Consider the following 25,312-nt stretch of genomic DNA (forward strand, 5'->3'; position numbering starts at 1 on the left):
GGGTGGCCAGTAAAAGCTGGAAAAGGAGACCGGGCGAGAAACCATTTTGAACAGACAGTATCTTGCTAGAATAAGCTTGTCTTTTAGAAGCATGGCGTCATTTTTAGATGTTCATAACCATTTCTACCTTTATCCCTGCTGCTTGGCATCACTTAACCTATGTCCTTTTGTGACTAGATGTGTTTTATTTCTACTATAAACCAACTCATTTCTGTGCTTGAAGGGAAGGGTGCATTCACCCCAGTTAAGTTAAGAAGCTGTAATGTACTGACCCTTCAAGAGAACAGCAAACGTAATATCATCTGTGAACGAACAGTGATATGGGCTGTGCATAGCAGAGAAACCTCCGAGAAACCCAGGGGCTGGAGTCAGGGCCGGCTCCAGGCACCAGCTGAGCAAGCTGGTGGTTGGGGTGGCAGATTGTTGGAGGCGGCATTCTGCCCAATCTTAGGGCGCGCGGCCGCTTTTTGTTCTTGTTCCGCTCTGGCCACCCTGTAGGGGGCGGCGGGGCAGAGAACCAGAGCGCCCTGCAGGGCAGTCCTCTTCCTTCCCTCCCCGCCGACCAGAGCGGAGCCCTCGCAGCAGGAGGCGCCACGTGGCAGCGTCCCTGCTGTAGCCCTGGCCGCCCCCTTCTCTCTCTCTCCTGCCCGCTCCCTCCCAGCCGGTCCCCTTGCACCCGCGCTCTGGCCGCGCCGCAGGTTGTTTTTGGTTTTTTTTTTGCTTGGGGCGGCCAAAAAGCCAGAGCCGGCCCTGGCTGGAGTTCACTGGTTGTTACCTGCTAGACAAGGTCTGGGCCAGGAGAGCCTTGAGGAGTTTGCTGGTGAGGACGACAAACTGGAGTGGCGGGGAGCTAACAAGCCTAATCTCCAGCAGAGAGATAACAGCACTCTCAGCTTGGGGTGCTCCAGCAGCAATGCTCCTTTGGTATTGGAACAGAGATGGACACTTCCAGCACTGGTAAGACAGCCTTACGGGACTCTCAAGGGCAGAGGCTGGGAAAAGTTCCAGAAAGGTTACAGTTATTTTCTGTTTATTTCAGGTGAGGAAACAGAACCAAGGAAGTGTAAAAGGGAGTGGACATGCTGAAGGCAGCAAGGGCAAAGAGAGAGCCCTCAGTGAGCACACAACTCAAACTAGAGTTACAGACGTCAGAGGTGGGAATCTGGGAGAGTGGGACAAAAGGATGGAAATGACTAATAGAGAAAAGGACTGTGACCCCCAGAAGTAGGAAGCAAGCCAGAGAACCAGACCTGAGAGCCAAGGGAAAGGAGGCAGAAAACCAGCAGCATGTTACAGGGCTGGTTTATGATGTCAGCGATCACAACAAAAAGGGAAATTTAATTTTTCCATTCATTTAGGCTGAAAGAAAGAGCTCCAATCAGAACTGTGTCTTTGAGCTACAGAGCCGTCATGCTTGATGGCAGCCATTAACACCTTTCAGCACACACGTATTATGAATATGATCAGAGGTAGTTTGTGTCTTGAACCACAGGGGATATACAAGGAAGAGATAGAGCTACCACCATCACCACCACTTACACCTCTGTATGGGCGACCTGGATCCGGACACTGCTCCTGCTACTTCCACAGTCCTACCAGAGCAGGTGGAAAGAGTGGGTAGAACTAAGGCCCCATAGGGACCAGCACAGCTGATCTAGTGCAAAGGGTGTTGTGATTTGCTGCTGGTACAGACGATGACAATTGGGCCAGTAAAAGCAAAGACAATGATCGGCCTGTGATATCAACCGATGTTAACCAAAAGGGAGCCCAAATTGTTTAACAGGAAATCGTGAGCTACACATCGATCTTTGAGTTTGGACAGCAAGTAGTTTGCCAAAGTACAAATAATTCAGAACTTCGGGGAGTGAGAAATACAAGCTGGAGACTCTGCGGAGGGTGAGTTGGGTAGGTTGTGGGCACATTCCGATCCTTTCATAAAGGAGGGGACAGCCAAGGATGTTGCAAGACATCCCGTTACGGGGGGGAGGGAGGGGAAGTCCTCCCTGTTTGCAAGAACTGTGAACATCTTAGAACAAAAGTGAGCAATTAAGTAACTGGATTAAGTTTCTTTCCAGTATCAGGAAACTCTGTCCCAGCCAATGAACTGGGCAAACATCAAGAATTTTTGACAATGAGGCAAATTTTGCACCTTTACACCCGGTGCAATCCCACTGACTTGAGTGTGGGGGTTGTGGCAGAAATTAACCCTCCGCTTTGTTGATTTCTCCCGTCGCTGGTCCACCAAATGTCTGTGTCACAGCTCCACAGGATCCGTGCTACGTCCCAGCTTTTGACCAGCCCCTTGGAGGAGCCCCTTCAGTGGGCCAGAGCCACAAGGGGGCCCACTCTTCGGCAAGGGTGGACCATGCAGCCTCAGTTCCTCGGAGACAGAGTCTCTGGACTGCAGAACTCCTGTTTCACACCATGAGTCCGTCCCAAAGCGTCCAACGGAGACAGGCTCCTGTTCAGACACTTTTTGCCCTGCCCCAGGGTCATGCACTTCAGCAATATTTGCAATGACACCAGGCAGCCTTTCAAAACGGAGTAGGGTTTATTAGTTACTGAACTCCCGCACTGGGAAGTCCACAGAGAAACAAAGGTGAAGACAGGGTTCAGACTGGCCAGCACCAGGGCTCTCTCCAGCCAAGCTCCATCTCCCTCTGGGTCTGTCTCTCAGTGCCAGGTGAGAGTTCCTGTGTCTCTCCAAAGGCAAACTCTTAACACAGCTCCTTGCTACCTTTTCGTCCATTGTCCTTCTCCGGCAGAACCTGCACTGAGTTTACATGTTCCCCGTTGTTAGGTGTCATTTGTTCAGTCCTGGGGGATGGGGGTGGTTCCCATAGCAATGGAGGATCTGGGTCAGTTTCCACCAGTCCTTAAGGTTCCATTCGTGACCCAAGCACCTCATGTGTCATAGAATATCAGGGTTAGAAGGGACCTCAGGAGGTCATCTAGTCCAACCCCCTGCTCAAAGCAGGACCAATCCCCAGACAGATATTTACCCCAGTTCCCCAAATGGCCCCCTCAAGGATTAAGCTCACAACCCTGGGTTTAACAGGCCAGTGCTCAAACCACTGAGCTATCCCTCCCCGCAAACCACTGTCCTCATAGACTCATAGACTGTAAGGTCAGAAGGGACCATTATGATCATCTAGTCTGACCCCCCGCATGATGCAGGCCACAAAAGCTGACCCAACCCCTTTCCCTTGACTCTGCTGTTGAAGTCCCCAAATTCTGTGATTTAAAGACTTCAAGTCGCAGAGAATCCTCCAGCTAGCGACCCCCGCCCCATGCTGCGGAGGAAGGCGAAAAAACTCCAGGGCCTCTGCCAATCTACCCTGGAGGAAAATTCCTTCCCGACCCCAAATATGGCGATCAGTAGAACCCCGAGCATGTAGGCAAGATTCTCCAGCCAGACCCTCATTGGCCATTGATACTATTTACCAGCGATGGCACGCTGTTGATTTGACTAAAATCACGTTATCCCGTTAAACCATTCCCTCCATAAACTTATCTAGCTTAATCTTAAAGCCAGACAGGTCCTTCGCCCCCACTGTTTCCCTCGGAAAGCTGTTCCAATATTTCACCCCTCTGACGGTTAGAAACCTTCGTCTAATTTCAAGCCTAAACTTCCCCGCGGCCAGTTTATATCCGTTCGTTCTCGTGTCCACATTAGTACTGAGCTGAAATAATTCCTCTCCCTCCCTGGTATTTATCCCTCTGATATATTTAAAGAGAGCAATCATATCCCCCCTCAGCTTTCTTTTGGTTAGGCTAAACAAACCGAGCTCCTCGAGTCTCCTTTCATACGACAGGTTTTCCATTCCTCTGATCATCCTAGTGGCCCTTCTCTGTACCTGTTCCAGTTTGAGTTCATCCTTTTTAAACATGGGAGACCAGAACTGCACACAGTACTCCAAATGTGGTCTCACCAGTGCCTTGTACAATGGAAGCAGCACCTCCTTATCCCTACTAGATATACCTCGCCTAATGCATCCCAAGACCGCATTGGCTTTTTCACTGCCATGTCACATTGCCAACTCATAGTCATCCTGCGGTCTACCAGGACTCCGAGGTCTTTCTCCTCCTCCGTTACTTCCAACCGATGCGTCCCCAGCTTGTAACTAAAATTCTTGTTAGTCATCCCTAAATGCATCACCTTACACTTTTCACTATTAAATTTCATCCTATTTCTGTTACTCCAATTTACAAGGTCATTCAAGTCTCCATGCAGAATATCCCTATCCTCCTCCGAATTGGCAAATACCTCCCAACTTTGTGTCATCCGCAAACTTTATCAGCCCACTCCTACATTTGGTTCCGAGGTCAGTAATAAATAGATTAAATAAAATGGGACCCAAAACTGAACCTTGAGGAACTCCTGTTCTGCCTTGGGAGCATTTCAACCCTTTCTGCACCCACTGGGTAGCAATCCCTAGTCAAGGGAGTCACTGTCATGCATATCATTCATATGTAGGTTACAGAAAATTCCCACTTTGTCACGGCCCTCTCCTCTCAGAGATCTCCTTAGAACACACTTCTTCCAGGAACTCTTCTGGTTTACATAAACTAGTTCCCTCTGTCACCTTTTCCTTCTCAGTTTCACAGTTTAAGTGTATTGGGGGGGGGGAGAGCTTATCTTACTCTGTGGTTTGCAAAGTGCTGTGTACATTTCCTACACTACAAAAATGATTAGTAATCGTGATAACACATGAAAGTGTCCCTCATGCAGTAAAAGTTCAACGTGGCCTGAATCTCATAGCGGAAACTCTCCTATAAAGCACACCCAAAGCCAGATTACAGGAACATAAGTGGGTCTGCGTTTTAAAATTAGGTCACCATGGCTACTGAGTGACTACATGGGTCTCATTTTCCCCTGAAGCAATCTCATGGGAAAGAGAATGTGGAGGATGAATGGATGAGGAATTGGGAGGTGGAGTTTACTATTGTATTTATTGCCTATATAAGGCTTGTGTTGCCCTGAAACGCTGAAGCAGAGAGACTGGGACAAGAACACAATTGGAGCTGCCATTGCAGAGGAAGCATCTGCTATGGGGACAGCGACACAGCAAACCCTCATCGCTTTACTCTCCATAGCAGCAGTGGTTGCCAAGGCAGAAGACACCTGCCCAGGTGAGAGAGAGAGACAAATCTGCTACTTTCAAAGATCTGGTCCTGCCTACGTCTTCCTTTGCACAATTGAGAGCAAAGTAGATTTGAATGGACTCTTTATAGACTTTATTTTATAACCTCTCTCCAACGTGGCTGGCCTCTTCGGATAGGAGAGAAACCCCAGGGTATCTAGAATTAATTATCATCAGATTTTCCAGGGCAAAAATAAATTCTGAAGAGAAGGTAGTTTGCAGTTGTAGTATAATTGCAGCATTTCGTTGTCTAACCCTCTCTAATCAACAACAGTGCTGTTCAAAGCATATTGCTGGCATGCTGTATTAGATAACAGATCTGTGGGACTCTATACACAGGCATTTTGAGGTCTTTCTTGAACATGCTATCCACAGAAGAGTGCTGGAATTTATACAAGTTGAGTCTCTCAAGAGCATTAAAAATTGCACACAGCCATCCATTTAAATGCCATAACAATATCTGAATTGCTACAATAGAGAAATACAGAATGAAATTCCATCCTTCATGAGGTCTCTTGTGCCTCAAGATTGCAACACGTCAGCAAGTTAGGGAGGACCCACATGGTTTTGGGTAAATAAGCCAGCCTGAGTTTCAACACACACACACACACACACACACACACACACACACACACACACCTCTTGAACCAAATCTAACTTTTCTGAAGTTTGAGTGAATTTCCTGGTTTCATCCAAGACCAGAAGCCATATTAATACGACACCACAAGAAAACCTATTTCATGGGAGATTCTGACTTGGCCCAAATCAGTGAGTACAAGAAATCTCAGCAGCTCTTGCTTAATTTCAGGGCCTAGGAGATCGATACATTTCAGAGAACCACCTATGATCTGTGGTTCTCCCATTACTATCTTAGGATCAGCCTATCTTTGAAGCGGAACCAGTTTAATAAATATATGTAGATAGAGTAAAAAGCAACAGAGAGTCCTGTGGCACCTTTAAGACTAACAGATGTATTGGTGCATAAGCTTTCGTGGGTGAACGCCCACTTCATCGGATGTATCGACGAAGTGGGCATTCACCCACGAAAACTTATGCTCCAATACATCTGTTAGTCTTAAAGGTGCCACAGGACCCTCTGCTGCTTTTTACAGTTCCAGACTAACACGGCTCCCCCTCTGCTAGATAGAGTAGTAATTGATCTGTATAAACAGTTCTTTTATCATCATCTTCACAGCAGTATATTGTGTATTTCATTTCTGAGAGAGATGATTATTTTTGCATTTATAGCTAACAAAGGAGATCTGTGGGTTCTGATCGGGATTTGATCAGGAGGCTGGATGGTCCCATGGTTTGGTCACTAACCTAGGAGGTCGGAGACCACGGTTAAGTCCCTGCCATGCCACATACTTCCTGCGACATTAGGCAGGACCTACCTCACAAGAGGGTCATGGGGATTAATATATTAGACTGAAGTGCTCAGTTGCTGGGGCAATAGGGCCCTACAAGTACCCAGAAATGGGTCTGGCAAGGTTCCCCACCGCCACCACCCTTTGAAGACGGTTTCAGCTCCCGAGACTCTTACAGGAGTCATTTGTTGGATTTGTTTGTTACTCCAGAAGTGAGGATAGTGGGACTCAGTGGTTCCGATAAACTCGCCGTTCTCCAAGGATGCCCTGGCATGGCTGGTGCCGCAGGACCCAAAGGTGACCCAGGAGCTGCAGGACTGAAAGGTACATTCCCAGGCGCTGAATGAGAACCTGATTCGAGTGATGAGGAGGATGGATAGACGTGTGAATGATTTCTTTATTTTTTCTTCATTTTAATAGCTTCTTGACATGAACCACTGGAGAAAGCAGACATGAACAGTTCTGATACCAGCTTAGTTTGGGGATTTCTATGATTTGATGTTTGGGTTACTTAGGGATCTATTGTATGTCATGTCTTCTCATAGCCAGCATTTAGCAACACTGTCTGTAACTCAGCTCTCTTTTGGACACCGGTTTTGTTTGTTTTAAAGAGTAGCTGCACTAGGATTAGGGTTGCCAACCCTCCGGGATTGTCCTGGAGTCTCCAGGAATTCAAGATTACTCTTTAATGAAAGATGGTCATGTGATGAAACCTCAAGGAATACGTCCAACCAAAATTGGCAACCCTAACTAGGATGTTTATAACAAAAGTAGCCAAGCTGTGTAGAAAACAATTAGTCACACCAAATTCCTTCCACATCTCGACCTTCCTAAAACCTCAGCTAACCCTGAACGTACAAACTACAGTCAAGAACCTGGCTGGCTGAGCCCAGCAGCACAATCTGAAGCTTACCAGCCTGCATATCTAACAGCCCATGAGGAGGACTGCTTTCCAAAGGCAGGAGCCAGTTACAGAAGGTTTGCCAAGAATAGACTGTAGTCCTGTTTTAACTAGAGTTAACTGATTAATAGCGGTTAATTGGCAATTAGCACAACGTGGGCCCTAGTCTAAATGCTCCACAAATGTTTGTTCCAAGACAAGTGTTTGTGGCTCAGCCTAGGATGAATGACAAAATATTTGTGCCCAGTAAACAGGTGATCATGCCCAGCTTCCTCAGTGGCTCTTCCACCCTGAAGAGTGACTTAACACTGTCCAAGATAAGCCATGCCCATGGTCATCTCCTGCTCTGACATGGACTCTGGAGCATGTACCAAATGCTCTTGATATGGATTTCCATAGATGGAAAAGTCTTCACCCTGGAAGAAGCCCTATTCTGTCCCAGAGGGAAAGCATTCTGGATGTAGTCACCTGCCTGACACTCTGAATAACCCTGCTGACTGAGGTCTTCTGGATGCTTTAGTAGAGGAGGAGAAGTGTCTCTCTTTGTTAGCGCTGTGGTTGAAGCTAAGAAATGCAAAAGTCTCTGTATTCCAGTCCATTAGATGCAGTCTGGGTCCAGCACTAAAGGCACTCTCATCACCTCCCCTTCTAGTACATCCATCACGAGTGCCATGGTGACTTGTGAGGACCTCTGGGCAACAATCTGTCAATGATTGGGCAACAGAGCGATTATCATTCCTCACTAAGCCACTGGCAGAGTTGACCCATAGTTGAATAATACAGAGTCCCGTTTGGTCCATCAAGTTTTGATATCAGGCCATGCACAGAGGTACACCACCAGAAGTGGCATGGGAGTAGTCCCTGGAGGTGCGATGTTGACCCTCAATGGTGTCACCCTCCATTTCCAACACCATCCCAAAGACAGCATCCAGAGCATGCCTGTAAACAGGAGTTTAGCCCCCAAACCAGCTGGGGTAATAATCCATGTCATGGAAGCCTTGAGATCCTGAGCCAACACACTAGAGTTAGCATGGATCTGCCCACCGAGGCCACCGAAGACAATAATAAGCGTTCAGTCCTTGGAGGAGATACCCCCATCATAGGAATAATTGCCTTAACTATCCCGATTACAGTGTAAGACACTCACTCTGCAACAGACATGAGCTTAAAAGAACGCTGCTCTCATAGAGTGTCCATTTCCCCCGACTGGCAATTCACAATGGAAACACAAGGGGTGCCATGGATAGAGAAATGAGCTGTTTGTTTCTTGGGGACATCATTCATGTCTAGCGTATTGTCCCCACCATGTGGGACCTAGAAGACAATCTAGGCAATAAATATTGGAGCCGCTAGCTGCTAAATCTTTGAGATATTCATAGGGTCAGATTTACAAAAGAGCTCAGCTATCACTAAGGTATTGAACTAAGTGGCCAAGAGGGAGGGTTTTTTCGTTTGTTTTTAAAGGCCGGAATGCTGGATGTGAGCTATTTTGAAATTTAGCCCATCAAGATTAAACCTTCAGGGTTACTCAAACTTCCCACTGTGTGGGAGTGTTGCTGTGAAGTCAAAAAATTTGCTGCCAGAGCATTTTTCAGGCAGTCATTTGACCAAAAAATAAATAGCAAATATAGCATTTCCATTCATTTCTTTATTGCACCCATCACCATGGTATCTGGGCATAGTTTACATAGCTTAACAAGTTCATTAATGTTTCCAGTAAGAACAACTTCTTCCTACATCCTCTGGCTTTAAGACAGAGGACAAAGAGGGAACTCCCAAATGTAACATGTGTGGAAGAAACAAACTCCGTGTCTTAGTAAACTATGTCAACATTTGTCTTGTAAGATATGTAGTCTCTTTCTCTGTGTTGTGTAGGTGTTCAGGGAACACAGGGAATCCCTGGGAAGGCAGGACCACAGGGGCTGAAAGGTAAAGTAACCAGTAGAAAACCTTGTGCTCTTGGAAGGTGATAGAGATAACAGCCTCTGTCCTAAAAGCATTTGTGTCTTCTCTCCAAGGAGTATGTGCTCCTTTGGGGGCACCTGGCATTGGCCACTGTCAGAAGACAGGATACTGGGCTAGATGGACCTTTGGTCTGACCCAGTATGGCCGTTCTTATGCTCCTTTGAATGTACAAGGTGGCTAAATCCCAGCCTCTCTTTTGTAGCCATGAAGGGCCATGCACAAAAATGAACGGGTGCAATTTTCTGCCCAGGTAGCAGGGGCAGAATACCAAGAACCCACACAGGGCTATAAATGCCCTGTGCCTCATGGAACCCTGCTCCAGAGGATCTCCTGCTATGGAGGGAGAGTAGGGACAGGCAGGGCCGGCTCCAGGCACCAGGCACCCAAGCACATGCTTGGGGCGGCACCTGGTAAGGGGCGGCGGGGGGAGCGCAGCGCGGCATTCCGCGGGGAGGGGGGGGTGCTGCGGCGGCGCGGCAGTCGGCGGGGGGCGGGCTCTGGCGGCATGGGGGGGCGTTCCGGCGGCACTCGGCGGGGGCAGGCTCCGGCGGCGCAGCGCTCGGTGGGGGGGGCAGCGTGGGGCTCGGGGGGGTTCTGGCGGGGCTCGGCGGGGGGCAGCGCGGCGCTCGGCGGGGGGGCTCGGGGGGGCGGCGCTTTTTTTTGCTGCTTGGGGCAGCAAAAAAGCTAGAGCCGGCCCTGGGGACAGGACAGGGAAAGTGTGGGCAAGGGCAAGATTGAGGGTAGATCTAGCAGATCAATGGAGTGGTGGAACCACTGGCCATTCCCCAGGCTGGGAGAAGGAGCAGCAGCTTGATTGGAGGCTGTAGTAGTGATCAGAGAACACTCCATGGCCTGGCGAGGATGCGGTGAGCTCCTAAGCCAAACCTTTGCCGTAGGTCTTGATCATGGGAACAGGATTTGCCTTCAGCTCTGAGCTTACAACTCTGAGATGCCTGCAGCTCTGCTAATCCTTTTCATTCTCTTATCAGGGGACAGAGGTGTTGCTGGTCCCCCAGGTCCAAAAGGTGAGAGCTCAAATCATTCTTCTTGTCTGGTTTTATGAAGCCACATTATCTAAGGTGATGGACTGTGACAGCTAGTAGAGTCCAGGATGGGCCCAATTTTCACATGTGCCAGGCCTTATCAGGACTTCCAAGTCCTGCCTTTGGAGACTGACATCAACACCTAGGCAGGCAGAAGGGGCCCTCTGAAATTCTTCCTGGTGGACACATTCAGCAAGATACTTCAGCAGGATTCTGCTTCAGTAATTCCATTCATAGCACATCCATGTCATACACTAGGGCCATGTTTCCAAGCTTGGATGCCTTAAAGCGAAACATGGCTTAAGCCCTACACAGATTAGGGTGTCATCGCCAGGTATCACAAGGATTTGACCCTGTGTTCTTTCTTTAGGTGATAAAGGATTTCCTGGAGCACCTGGAACACTAGGTGAGAACCTCTGCCCTCTTTCATACCAAGAGCCCCGGTAGTTTCATCTTTAACGTGCAGCTCTGAGCTAAAAAGGAATTCCTTTGAAGTAACACAGTGGGGTCCCATTGGAAATTTGATTAGTTTACAAGTAAAAGGTCCCCCCCAACACACACAAACACACACACACACACTTACCAGCCTTGCAAACTCATCCTGAGATCTGAGAGTCATGCTGGGTTCTTCCCTTTTTGTTCATCACCACCAGTAACAAGTGCCTTCATTTGTACCTGGGGAATACTATAGTGTTCAAGTTGTGCCCTTAATCAAGTCTATGCTGTCCTATTGATTTTGTTGGGATTACACAATTCTAAGTGACCAGAGTTTAGTAAACAGTACTGTTGATGTGGCACCAGAAGAAGAGTCTAACACCCTCTACCACAGAGGTGGTAACATGAATAAAGAACAATTTTAAGAAGTTTGTGTATTCAGAATAATATCTATTGAGGTATTGACAGAGTCAGAAAGGGCCATTTGTACATAGTCACTCTTCAGAGTAGAACTGTATTTAAAAGCATAGGACACAAACAACAAACTGATTCCCCTTCCCCGCCCTCCCCCCGCAATATTTCTGTAACATTCATAACTGAAGTGAAGCCTGCCGAGTGAAACATTTTTTAGCATAACAAACATGTCAACATGTGGCCATCCAAGTGTTGTAACAACTCCCCTAATTACACACAGATGACTTTTTGGCCAGTGCCAGAACTCAAGTACCAGGAATATTTCTAACGTACAAATTAATCAAATTTGAGGCAGCACCATTCTGAGTAGGGGTTTCAGTTAAAATGATCCAGTTAGCCCATAATTCCCATCCCCATGTGAATCCTGGGAGAAAGGCCAGTTTCCTGCTTAAATAAAGAAGTATCCTTCTATAAGAGATGGGATGACTAATAACAACCCCTTGCTCCCCTATAGCGCCTTACCTCCAAGGATTACAAAGAGCAATTAATAGATCTAAATTCTTCTAATACCCTGCCAACATTCCCTAGTGCACAGGGGGGATGCTACATTCTGAGGGTCCCAGGTGGAGGAGGGCTGGTGCAACCTGCTTCCCCATTCATGGCTGGCCTGCTCCATGGTCCAGCAGAAACAAACAAACGAGGATGAGCTCTGTGCCTGCTTTTTACCCACAAGCTATTTGCACCCTCAAGGTACTCCGGTGTGTCTGTAGAATTCCCACAAGTGCAGACTAAAATTGACCCTGGCTGTTGCCTAACCCTAGGACACCCTTCTCATCTAAGGAGGGCAGGCATCTTGCAACTCCTCTCCCTTGGTGGGAATGCATCATCCAGTTGATAATGAAAGAACCACCAAGGAATAATGGCTCATGAAAATACAAACCCAGCAAACTTAACACTGAACTTATGCCACTGTTTGTGCATCTCAAACCCAGAGGCACGTAGTCGTAATTGACAAGCATTTTTATGCTAGACACCAGGAGCAGTTTATCGAGTCACTCCTTTCTGATTTCATTTTCCTGCACAGGAGAGCGAGAGCTGGACAGCGTACAGTGTAAGAAAGGTGAGTGTTTCCTGGAATTTCTGCTCAATCAGTTCATTGTGCTCCGGGGACACGGAACCTCGCTTCAGAATGCAGGCACATTTGATTCTCCCCCCGCTGTTGTAGGGGTCGTGGTGTTTGTCACAAATCCCTGGCCATGACAAACACACATACCCAATGGCAAAGCTCATTTGAAATGGATATTGTCTTTAAAGAACCTGCCTCAGTTTCAGAGCTAAAACCACGGAGTGGAGTTTTCAGTAATTGCACTCACCCAAGGTATGAGAAGACTAATAAAGCCAGTACCAATGTGAGGGCTACAATACACAGACATCAGGCTGATCAATGGGATGGTTGCATAGATTGATGCCCAGGCCCCCAGACAGTTGAGAACTGAGGATTTTTCTGCTCTTCGTCAGCTGGTTTTGTTCTTAAGACACTAGACTGGCACTTAGAAGATCCAAGTTCAATACCTGGCTCTGTCACAGAGGTTTAGTTCCAGTAAAGTGGGCTTTGTGATGTCTCTTTATCTGTGTTTTTGTTCTAGAAAGCTTGCAATAATGTTGAATTTTAATAAGTATTTTAAATTCTGCTTCTGCCCAGGAGCAAAAAACTGCAAGGAGTTGTTAGCTAGAGGGAACACCCTGAGTGGCTGGTACACCATCTACCCGCATGACTGTAATGCCATGACCGTGCTGTGTGACATGGACACCGATGGTGGGGGATGGATTGTAAGTGAGAATAACGTGTACACAAATATCAGAGACAGAAGCTTGTTCTGCAGGACGGTCCCAGGATGCGAGAAAGTGGGTTCTTTGCAAGCTAATCAATAGCCCATGACACTGAATGACATTCCTATGGATTTCGCTGAGGTTAGGTTTAAATTATTTTGAAGAGACTAGTTTAATTCACCCTTTTCGTAAGAGCTGATGCAAAGGACTTGTTATTGAATACTTCCACTAAGCTATTGCCTGGTGGGCCATAGTGGCCTGACCACCAGAGGGGGCGGAAGCCAGAGAAAACATAGGACCTGTTCTTGGAAGGAGCTGTATCAATATTTAGTTTATCATCATCTACACCAAAAGGCCGTAGTCCCTTTTCCCCATAAGTTCTCCTGCCTCTCACGCTAGTCCAAAGTTGCCTAGGGAAGCAGTTCCCCGGCCTGTACCCAGCTCTCCCCAGCCTTAGTACCTTTCCCCCAAAGGCAATTGCCTCTCCAGCTGCTCCTTTCTGAGGCGGTTTTCCCTGTAGCTCTCCTTCAGCGTTCGCCCTGCACATTGTCACTCCTCCTCGGAGATTAGGTGGGTCTGGGTTATATAGGCCCAGAGCCCTCCTACTCCCAGCAGTCTCTGAGGGGATTGGTGAATTGGAATCAGCTGCTTAGGTTTCCCTTCCTCCTCCCCCCCCCCCCCCAATCCCCACCATGTGACCGTTCACTCTGTCAGATATATTTTCAATGCTGTGGATAGGGGATTTAGATGTACCATTCTTCACGGTGAACATTTACCCAAGAAGGGCTGAGCGATTACTCAACTGAGACTGAAATGGATTGAAGCCATTTACACCTGAGTAGTTGATGTACCTTTGGAGACTGGGGGGAGGGGTCTTTTTTGCCCTTTTTCACCCAGCTTTTATTAAAGGCAGACACCGCTCTTCAGTTTCCTGCATGAGCCCCTCTCCTTTCCCTGTAGGTTTTCCAAAAACGGGTAGATGGTTCCGTGGATTTTTTCCGTGACTGGGGTTCATACAAGAGAGGTTTCGGCAGCCGGCTGTCAGAATTCTGGCTGGGGAATGACAATATCCACCTGCTGACATCCCTTGGTAAGAAATCACGGATGCAGTTTTTCAGTCTAATCCCTCCTCCTTGCAGGGAACAGTGGGACACGCTAACAATGGTGAAAATAGTGATAAGGGGACTGAGCCGGTTTTTGACGACCCTGCTGGGAAAAGCTGCTGAAGCAGAGAACGCTGTATCTCTAATGGAGAGGCTGGATCATTTAAAACATAGAAAGGGCTTTAAACAGGCTGTCAGCCATCTGATGGCTGAAGCACGCAGGGGCACTAGTGAACTTCAGGGAAGGAGATGGCTCTGGATACTCCGGGCCAGACTCTTCTTTGCTCTGCAATGCAAATTGAGTGTAAAATGCTCTCGTTCTGACTTGCACTGGTGTAAACGGTTACAGAAGGGGCAAAGCGATGGAAAAAAAATCAGACTCTCTTCTCAGCAGGGGGTCAGATGCTACGGCACTGTTTGCTGCTAGACCAGTGACATTGTCGGGTAGAAGTCAGTTTGGTAACGCCAGCCCTACTGCAAATATCGGGCTGAGTCAGGTGCAAAAAGATTGAGCACATTCTGCTTTTGCACTGTGTTTCACGATCACATTGTTTTTAACAGGAAACCATGAACTCCACATTGACCTCAAAGACTTTGAAAACAACACGCAGTTTGCCAAGTACAAGTCATTCAAGATTGCAGGAGAGACGGAGAAATACAAACTGGTTCTTGGAGACTTTCTTGGAGGCACTGCAGGTAGGTTCTGGGCAGCGGCGGCTCCAGGCACCAGCGCTCCAAGCGCGTGCCTGGGGCGGCAAGCCGCACGGGGTACCCTGTTGGTCCCTGCGAGGGCGGCAGTCAGGCAACCTTCACTGGCATGCCTGCGGGAGGTCCGCCGATCCCGCGGATTCGGTGGCAATTCGGCGGCAGGTACGCCGAATCCACGGGACCGGGGACCTCCCACAGGCATGCCGCCGAAGGCAGCCTGCCTGCCGTGCTTGGGGCAGCAAAAAAGCTAAAGCCACCCCTGGTTCTGGGCATGTCTTATATCTTTCACAGCACAAGAAAAACAGGCCCAACCAACAGAGAGAGATGACACCTTGTGGCAAAAGCAAAATAAATTCCTCCCTGGTTGTCATAACTGTTTAATCACTTGGGGGAGGGGGGGGAAATGTGCATCTAAGACACAGGATCAAATTTATTTACAGCAACTGGAAACTCGGTTCCCGGCAAGGAAACACTGACAGAGGGACTGGAAAACAGGAATCTTCCCTATAGCATTGGAACAAATGTTGGATTGATTAACACTGTGCAATCAGTAGGGTCGCAGAGGTGGTAAATCAGCACCAAATGCGGCCCATTGTTTTTGTATTTAGCCTCCAAATCTCTAAGATGATTTCACTAGCGACAACTGGAATTTTAGGAATTCTGAACCCACTTGAACATCGTTGATTTGAAATTCCATCAGGGCTCTATTAACCACTTGTCTGGTTAGGGACGTCTGTCCTTAACAGCGCACCAGAAAAGAAACCCTAAGGCGGTGAGGTGGGAGGCCAGTGAGGTCTCTGCTCTAAGCTACAGCGTTCATGTACTCCCACTACCACCACAGACGCGCTGAAGAGATGCAACGTAATAGCATTCCCAAAGCACTGCGTTCTTCTAGAGACTTAGCGACCTCATTCCCAAAGCACCTCTTGTAATGGTGTAAAATCACGGGGCAATGTGGTCACGCTGCTGAGTGAGAAGACCCAGCTTTCCCCATATTGAGATGAGTATATTTAAGAGTTGTTGAGTACCCGCACAGCCCCCACTAAAAGTATGTGTAACCCGCACACCTCCTTGGGTGTGGTGTTCTGTCCCATCAAGTGGCACCGAGACCACTTAAAGCTAGGGTGACCATATTGCCCTATTCTGAATATGGGACACCTTGTAAAATTGCTCATATTCAACAGGAATCAATCAGAACTATGTAGTAGCCGCTCCCCCCCCCCCCCCACACACACACACAATAAAAACTCCAGAGCCCAGCAGGGAAAGGGGGCCCCAGGGGTCCGGGGGGGCAGCCTCAGGCATAGGCGTAGTATGACTTCTATTTTGGGGGGCAGGGGCCAGCAGGGCTCAAGCCAACCCCACATGGCGGGTCCAGGGAGGGAGCGCCACCCAGGACCAGCTCTAGGTTTTTTGATGCCCCAAGCAAAAAAATTTTTGGCTGCCCCCGCCCCCAGCCCTGGGCTCCCCGTGCACCCCCCTGCCGCCCCAGGGCTGGGCTCTCCCCCACACCTCATCTGCACCCCCCTGCTGGGCTCTCCCCCACCCCACCCGCACCCCCTGCTGCCCCAACCCTGGGCTCCCTCCCACCAGTGCTGACTCTGCTCGCTCCCCCCTCACCTCCAGCCAGTCCAGCACTGGTAGGGTCGGGGTAAGCAGCGGGGCTCCCGGGCCCTCTCAGCCCAGGGTCCCCCCAGCCAGGACCGGCCAGGACCTGGGACCGCCCGGCAGGGGGCTGAGGAGCTGGGACAGGGCAGCCTCAGAGGGAGCGGAGCCCCGGAAAGCGGGACGCGGCCCCGCACGGCAGCGCCCCGGGCACTGGTCCCCTCTCTGGCCCCGCTGCTGCTCCTGGCCGCCCTGCCACAGCCCCTGGGCAGCTCGACTGCTTCGTCCAGCCCCGGCTGCCCTGCCCGAGTGTCTCGCGCTCGGAGCCCGCCCGGCCATAAGGTGCAGGCGCTGCTCCCCGACGCGAACCGCAGCGGCCCCAGGTGTCCCCCATGAAGGACGCGCTGCTGCTGCAGGGCCAGCTCTAGGCTTTTGCCGCCCCAAGCGTAAAAAAAGGCTGGCTGGAATGTCGCCTCTGAAAATGTGCCGCCCCAAGCACGTGCTTGGTTTGCTGGTGCCTGGAGCCAACCCTGGCGCCACCTTCACCCCCTGGCTCACCTCAGGAGGCCACCCAGCCTGTCTGGGCTGGGACAGGAGGGAGGGAGGCACAACCAAAAATTATAACTCAAAGGTGTGTGTGGGGGGGGGGGGTCAGCTCAAAAAGTTTGAGAACAGCTCAGGGTGCAGGCAGGGGGTAGCTGGGGGAGGGGTGCAGGATGGGGGTAGCTGGGGGGTGCAGGATGGGGGTAGCTCAGGGTGCAGGCAGGGGGTAGCTGCGGGGGTGCAGGATGGGGGTAGCTCAGGGTGCAGGCAGGGGGTAGCTGGGGGAGGGGTGCAGGATGGGGGTAGCTCAGGGTGCAGGCAGGGGGTAGCTGTGGGGGTGCAGGATGGGGGTAGCTCAGGGGGTAGCTGGGGGGGTGCAGGATGGGGGTAGCTCAGAGTGCAGGCAGGGGGTAGCTGGGGGGGTGCAGGATGGGGGTAGCTGGGGGGGTGCAGGATGGGGGTAGCTCAGGGTGCAGGCAGGGGGTAGCTGGGGGGGTGCGGGATGGGGGTAGCTCAGGGTGCAGGCAGGGGGTAGCTGGGGGAGGGGTGCAGGATGGGGGTAGCTCAGGGTGCAGGCAGGGGGTAGCTGGAGGAGGGGTGCAGGATGGGGGTAGCTCAGGGTGCAGGCAGCGGGTAGCTGGGGGGGTGCGGGATGGGGGTAGCTCAGGGTGCAGGCAGGGGGTAGCTGCGGGGGTGCAGGATGGGGGTAGCTCAGGGTGCAGGCAGGGGGTAGCTGGGGGAGGGGTGCAGGATGGGGGTAGCTCAGGGTGCAGGCAGGGGGTAGCTGCGGGGGTGCAGGATGGGGGTAGCTCAGGGTGCAGGCAGGGGGTAGCTGGGGGAGGGGTGCAGGATGGGGGTAGCTCAGGGTGCAGGCAGAGGGTAGCTGGGGGGGTGCAGGATGGGGGTAGCTCAGGGTGCAGGCAGGGGGTAGCTGGGGGGGGTGCAGGATGGGGGTAGCTCAGGGTGCAGGCAGGGGGTAGCTGGGGGAGGGGTGCAGGATGGGGGTAGCTCAGGGTGCAGGCAGGGGGTAGCTGCGGGGGTGCAGGATGAGGGTAGCTCAGGGTGCAGGCAGGGGGTAGCTGGGGGAGGGGTGCAGGATGGGGGTAGCTCAGGGTGCAGGCAGGGGGTAGCTGTGGGGGTGCAGGATGGGGGTAGCTCAGGGGGTAGCTGGGGGGGTGCAGGATGGGGGTAGCTCAGGGTGCAGGCAGGGGGTAGCTGGGGGGGTGCGGGATGGGGGTAGCTCAGGGTGCAGGCAGGGGGTAGCTGGGGGAGGGGTGCAGGATGGGGGTAGCTCAGGGTGCAGGCAGGGGGTAGCTGGGGGGGTGCAGGATGGGGGTAGCTGGGGGGGTGCAGGATGGGGGTAGCTCAGGGTGCAGGCAGGGGGTAGCTGGGGGGGTGCGGGATGGGGGTAGCTCAGGGTGCAGGCAGGGGGTAGCTGGGGGAGGGGTGCAGGATGGGGGTAGCTCAGAGTGCAGGCAGAGGGTAGCTGGGGGGGGTGCAGGATGGGGGTAGCTCAGGGTGCAGGCAGGGGGTAGCTGGGGGAGGGGTGCAGGATGGGGGTAGCTCAGGGTGCAGGCAGGGGGTAGCTGGGGGAGGGGTGCAGGATGGGGGTAGCTCAGGGTGCAGGCAGGGGGTAGCTGGGGGGGTGCGGGATGGGGGTAGCTCAGGGTGCAGGCAGGGGGTAGCTGGGGGAGGGGTGCGGGATGGGGGTAGCTCAGGGTGCAGGCAGGGGGTAGCTGGGGGAGGGGTGCGGGATGGGGGTAGCTCAGGGTGCAGGATGGGGGTAGCGGGGGAGGGGTGCAGGATGGGGGTAGCTCAGGGTGCAGGCAGGGGGTAGCTGGGGGAGGGGTGCAGGATGGGGGTAGCTCAGAGTGCATGCAGGGGGTAGCTGGGGGGGGTGCAGGATGGGGGTAGCTCAGGGTGCAGGCAGGGGGTAGCTGGGGGAGGGGTGCAGGATGGGGGTAGCTCAGGGTGCAGGCAGGGGGTAGCTGGGGGGGTGCGGGATGGGGGTAGCTGGGGGGGTGCGGGATGGGGGTAGCTCAGGGTGCAGGCAGGGGGTAGCTGGGGGGGTGCAGGATGGGGGTAGCTCAGGGTGCAGGCAGGGGGTAGCTGGGGGAGGGGTGCGGGATGGGGGTAGCTCAGGGTGCAGGCAGGGGGTAGCTGGGGGGGTGCGGGATGGGGGTAGCTCAGGGTCCAGGCAGGGGGTAGCTGGGGGGGGTGCGGGATGGGGGTAGCTCAGGGTGCAGGCAGGGGGTAGCTGGGGGGGTGCGGGATGGGGGTAGCTCAGGGTGCAGGCAGGGGGTAGCTGGGGGGGTGCGGGATGGGGGTAGCTCAGGGTGCAGGCAGGGGGTTAGCTGGGGGAGGGGTGCAGGATGGGGGTAGCTCAGGGTGCAGGATGGGGGTAGCTGGGGGGTGCAGGATGGGGGTAGCTCAGGGTGCAGGCAGGGGGTAGCTGGGGGGGTGCGGGATGGGGGTAGCTCAGGGTGCAGGCAGGGGGTAGCTGGGGGGGTGCGGGATGGGGGTAGCTCAGGGTGCAGGCAGGGGGTAGCTGGGGGGGTGCGGGATGGGGGTAGCTCAGGGTGCAGGCAGGGGGTTAGCTGGGGGAGGGGTGCAGGATGGGGGTAGCTCAGGGTGCAGGATGGGGGTAGCTGGGGGGTGCAGGATGGGGGTAGCTCAGGGTGCAGGCAGGGGGTAGCTGGGGGGGTGCGGGATGGGGGTAGCTCAGGGTGCAGGCAGGGGGTAGCTGGGGGGTGCGGGATGGGGGTAGCTCAGGGTGCAGGCAGGGGGTAGCTGGGGGGTGCGGGATGGGGGTAGCTCAGGGTGCAGGCAGGGGGTAGCTGGGGGGGTGCGGGATGGGGGTAGCTCAGGGTGCAGGCAGGGGGTAGCTGGGAGGGTGCAGGATGGGGGTAGCTGGGGGGGTGCAGGATGGGGGTAGCTCAGGGTGCAGGCAGGAGGTAGCTGGGGGGGTGCGGGATGAGGGTAGCTGGGGGGGTGCAGGATGGGGGTAGCGGGGGGGGGTGCGGGATGGGGGTAGCTGGGGGGGTGCAGGATGTGGGTAGCTGGGGGGGTGCGGGATGGGGGTAGCTGGGGGGGTGCGGGATGGGGGTAGCTCAGGGTGCAGTCCCTGTTCCCTGAGGGCTCTGCCAGCCCCACCCCTGCGGCTCTTACAGGCTGCGTGCTGAGGTCTGAGGCGCAGCCAGCAGGAGAGGAGGGAACACCCTTGGCTGCCTGCGCCATGGCACCAGCCAGAGGCCCAGTTGCCCCACACTGCCCGGCTCCAGCTTCCTGTCTCTGAACTGGCCAGAGGGCAGAGAGAGACGGAGGTGGGAGGAGGGCGGGGGTGGAGCAGACCCCAGGATACCCCTTCCCATGCACTGCAGTTGAAGGGCACCAGGAATGTTGTCACCCCCAACTCTGCCCATGGGCTCAGGGGGCTTCTGCCCCATGGAGAGCACTGGGGATCCAAGATTCAGCCCCGCGGCTCCGGCTTTAGCCCCACAGGGGTGCTAAGAATCAGGGCTTCAGTCCCTCCCGCCCCACACGGCTCTGGCTTCAGCCCTGTGGCAGGCACTGGGAATTGGGGCTTTAGCCCTCCCCGCCCGCAGCTCCAGCTTCAGCTCTGGAGTGGGCATCAGGAATCGGGAGCTTCAGCCCCCCCCCGCAGCTCTGGCTTCAGCCCTGTGGCGGGAGCCAGCGATCAGGGCGTCAGCCCCACGTTTCCAGCTTCAGCTCCACACCCGGCACCGGGGATCGGGGTTGCAGCCCCATGGGGGGCTCAGGCTCTGGGTTTCAGCATCGGTGCCCAGTGACCCCCCTGAAAGCGCTTGCAGACCCCAATTGAGAACCCCTGCTTAAGGTGTCACATGGCGAGAGGTGACACACCCCTAGCCCCTCACACACGAGGCTGCCTCTCGTCCTACGTGATGTGTCATCTTCCTGCCTCTCCACCCGGCCTGAGGCCACCACGTGCTCTCACGGACGAGCCACCACCTGCCCACCCTCACTCGCCAGCCACAAACAAGACACGGCCGGGGCTGCACTGACTGACCAGAAAATAGTGGACAATTTGCCTGTTTTTTAAAAAAAAAAAGGGCAAGACACCTGCAATAGGGCTTAAATACGGGACTGTCCCATTAAAAACGGGATGGATGGTGAGAGAGATTGAGTCTGCGCTACAGCCTTAGCTAACAGGCAGTCGGCTTTTAGCTCATGTGATAGAGGCTCATGCACTAAGCTCTAGAGGTCCCCGGTTCAGTGCCGGCGACCGGGGTCTGTTGGCGTTACATATGTTTGTATGTGTAATTTCCTATGTGCTGCCTTTTCCGCCTTCCTCCACTAAGCACAAGAGCCTTTCTCCCGCCCTGCAAGGGTTTCCTGGTAGTGAAATAAGCCATCCCGTGGCAGAACTCACTGGCTGGGATTTGGGGAACGAAGCAGGTGATCACATGGGACAGTGCAGCATATAGTACGATAATGCTGAGTGCCGTGGCCTGAAATCCCTGGAAAGACCCTCATCCACTTCAACGGGCTTGAGATCAGGCCCTGGCAAGAGGAACCGTAACATCTTTATGACAAAGTAACACAATTATTTTCCACAGGTGATTCACTAACCTCGCACAAGGACATGCCGTTTTCAACCAGAGACCATGACAACGACCTGGGCTCAAACGCTCGAAACTGTGCTGCAATCTACAAGGGGGGCTGGTGGTATAAGGACTGTCATTGGTCCAACCTGAATGGGTTGTACTTGGCTGGTGCCCACGCCAGCTTTGCAGATGGGGTGAACTGGAGGACGGGCAAAGGATATAATTATTCCTACAAACAATCAGAAATGAAATTTAGGCCTGTCTAGCTCAGCCAGCAGGCACACAATGAAAGAGAACTGCTCTCTGGTTCTTGCCTATAACAGATTTCGGGCAGCTGTATTTTCCTGGCATTGCCTTCTCCTTTCTCCCTCCAACGCCTGGGTCCTAAGTGTGGCTAATGCTCGGATCTTCACTGTGGTACCACTGATTTCACCTGTTTCCTCGGCTTCCACCTGTGACGGCCTTCGCTGCCCAACTAACAGAGCTGCTTCACGTGCTACAGGGCTCATGGCTGGGGATAGGAGCCAAAGTGGCTCCCTCTTTCTAGGCACTAAGTAGCGACAAGCTTAATCTCCACTGAGTCGGGCTTAGAAGCCTGCTCATGTCGTTAAGGGACTGGGTTGGGACTCCAGAGATGGGGGTTCAGGTATTGCTTCTGCAATCCATTTCCGGTGTCATCTTTGGCAAGTAACGTAGGAGACGACTACACCGCAGCTGGGAGGTGTAATTCCCAGCATGGGTAGACGTACATGCACTAGCTCTGATCAGCAGCAGTTGGGCCGCGACACCTTGGGCGAGCCACCTGAGGGCATGCCTGGGATCTTCGACAGGCTTGGGTCCGCTCAAAAGCGTGTCTCTCTCACCAACACAAGTTGGTTCACTAAAAGCGATTTAAATTTAAATTAATGGAGATATCTTATCTCCTAGAATTGGAAGGGACCCCAAAAGGTCATCCAGCCCCCTGCCTTCACTAACAGGACCAAAGTACTGATTTTGCCCCAGATTCCTAAGTGGCCCCCTCAAGGATTGAACTCACAACCCTGGGATTAGTAGGCCAATACTCAAACCAATTAGCTACCCATTCCCTCACCCACCTGGTCTCTCTAGGATTGTACTCAGGCAGCTTGCCTGAGCCTCTGCTCACATCACTGCGGCCACACTAGTGCACTAGCTCGATCAGAGCTGCAGCGCTGTCGTCTCCCGGAGTTGGGAAGTGCACCTCCGGCTCCAGTGCAGACCTACCTTTAACCTCTCTGTAACACGGGGACTGGACTCCTTCCATTCACCACCCTTTGTCTGTGTAGTTCGCAAGCTCTTTGGGGCACAAACTTTCCATGTGTGTTTGTACAGCACTTAGTGCCAGGGCGGGAGGGCGGGTATTCCACATCCCATTGTGATGCAAATAATAATGGGAGTCCTTAGACTTCTCTCAAACCCAGACCCACACCTTCCTCTGCCTTCTCCCCCTACCACTGGGGAGACAGGGCCCTTAGATGCTGGCCTATCACTTCTCTTCTAAATAAGCATTTGCCAAGTGCATGTCTGGGGAGTAGAGTCTTCTCTGCAGGAGAAAAGAGGCTGTAAAATAATGATTGTTCTAGCTATGTATTGGAGCACCCCGTCACTATGGGATCCAAGCCTTTCCAGCTACCCCCAGGTTTAACTTGGTTAGTATTTTCCAGCATTAATCCTCTCACAGATCACAGCTGAGTTGAGTCTCTGCTCTGGGAGCAGCTCTCTGAGCACTTTGCTAGCGTTTCCGGCTCCTGCTGATGTTGGCTCTGGTTCCATCCAGACCCCTCTGGAGCATGGCATGGTTTGTACAGACTCGCTTGCCTGGAGGCTGCTGCCCCACTGAGTGACAGCTGTGACTTAGGGCTGCTTCGTTCCCAGGACGTTTCTTCATGTTCATCCAAAGCCACAGAAGCCATCGCTGTGTTGTGGGAAACGGAGCTGTGACCGCAGGGAGTGAGAACAATGGAAATTCCTACCACCCTGACTGTGCCATATCGCTGCTCATTTTAAACTCTAAATAAAACACTGTATTGTACATCAAATCTCCTTTTCTGCGTGTTCCTGAGGACTGTACACTTTGTTCCATCTGTCACCCGAGTGCATTACACACACCAGGGATTCTGCATCAGACTCATAGACTTTAAGGTCAGAAGGGACCATTATGATCATCTAGTCTGACCTCCTGCACAATGCAGGCCAAAGAATCTCACCCACCCACTCCTGTATCAACCCCCTAACCTATGCCTGAGTTATTGAAGTCCTCAAATCGTGGTTTAAAGACCTCAAGGTGCAGAGAATCCTCCAGCAAGTGACCCGTGCCCCACGCTGCAGGGGAAGGCGAAAAACCTCCAGGGCCTCTGCCAATCTGCCCTGGAGGAAAATTCCTTCCCGACCCCAAATATGGCGATCAGCTAAACCCTGAGCATGTGGGCAAGACTCACCAGCCAGACACCCAGGAAAGAATTCTCTGTAGTAACTCAGATCCCACCCCATCTAACATCCCATCACAGGCCATTGGGCATATTTACCTGCTAATAATCAAAGATCAATTAATTGCCAAAATTAGGCTATCCCATCATACCATCCCCTCCATAAACTTATCAAGCTTAGTCTTGAAGCCCGATAGGTCTTTTGCCCCCACTGCTCCCCTTGGCAGGCTGTTCCAGAACGTCACTCCTCTAATGGTTAGAAACCTTCGTCTAATTTCAAGTCTAAACTTCCTAATGTCCAGTTTATATCCATTTGTTTTTGTGTCCACATTGGTACTAAGCTTAAATAATTCCTCTCCCTCCCTGACATTTATCCCTCTGATATATTTATAGAGAGCAATCATATCCCCCCTCAGCCTTCTTTTGGTTAGGCTAAACAAGCCAAGCTTTTTGAGTCTGCTGTTCACTACATGCTTTCAGAGCTAATCCTTTAACTCGGGTACTAGAAGCTCATGCTCTCAGATCCAGAGATCCTTCTTCCAATCTCACAATCCACCCAGGGGTCGTCACATATGTCAATGATGCACTTTCCCACTCCACTGTGGGGGACTGAGTTTCCAGATGCTGTAATGTAACCTAACCTGGTGCATCAACTGCATGGTTTTCCTCTTTAAAAGTTTAAGCACATAGATTGCGGAGGGGGAGGAATCGTATTGCTCTGTTGGCCTTGCCTAGTTTTCCCTCTGCTATAAAAGGTACAGAAGTTGCCCAGGACCTACTTGCAACCCCATCAACAAAGTCCCAAGAATGAGCTTGTATTTCTCAGTCTCCCCTGAAATCCAGAATGACTTGTACTGAACACAATTCTGTGGTTTGCCAAAAGTCTCTGAGGTCGATGCGCAGCTCATTGTTTGTCAGGCTTGACAAAGCCCTGGCTGGGATGATTTAGTTGGGGATTGGTCCTGCTTTGAGCACGGGGTTGGACTAGATGACCTCCTGAGGTCTCTTCCAACCCTGATTTTCTATTAAGAAAATAGCAATCCATTTTCCTTGTTTGTTATTTTGCACAACTATTGAGTTCTTTATTGGGGAACCTCAGACTTGGCCTGGGGCTGGCAGCTTACCACGCCAGTGCTGCCTTATAACAAACTCAATCCCCCAGTCTCACCTAGAATCATAGAATCATAGAATATCAGAGTTGGAAGGGACCTCAAGAGGTCATCT

General features: G+C 52.3%; 1 protein-coding gene across 2 annotated transcripts; it reads left to right on the forward strand.

Moving 5' to 3' along the window:
• Positions 1-5,014: 5,014 nt before the first annotated feature.
• On the forward strand, positions 5,015-23,675 carry LOC128825229 (ficolin-2-like). Of its 2 annotated transcripts, none has more exons than XM_054007472.1 (10): positions 5,015-5,133; positions 6,722-6,835; positions 9,288-9,341; positions 10,367-10,402; positions 10,791-10,826; positions 12,354-12,389; positions 12,972-13,099; positions 14,060-14,189; positions 14,764-14,898; positions 21,657-23,675. In XM_054007472.1, the coding sequence occupies exons 1-10, from the start codon at positions 5,052-5,054 to the stop codon at positions 21,908-21,910; spliced, it is 1,005 nt and encodes a 334-aa protein (XP_053863447.1). In that variant the 5' UTR covers positions 5,015-5,051; the 3' UTR covers positions 21,911-23,675. The 2 variants fall into 2 exon arrangements, with proteins under 2 accessions (XP_053863447.1, XP_053863448.1); XM_054007473.1 differs by lacking the exon at positions 5,015-5,133 and adding an exon at positions 5,783-5,912.
• The last annotated feature ends 1,637 nt before the right edge of the window (positions 23,676-25,312 follow it).

The sequence above is a fragment of the Malaclemys terrapin genome, chromosome 17, assembly GCF_027887155.1.
Source record: "Malaclemys terrapin pileata isolate rMalTer1 chromosome 17, rMalTer1.hap1, whole genome shotgun sequence".
NCBI classification, from domain to species: Eukaryota; Metazoa; Chordata; order Testudines; family Emydidae; genus Malaclemys; species Malaclemys terrapin.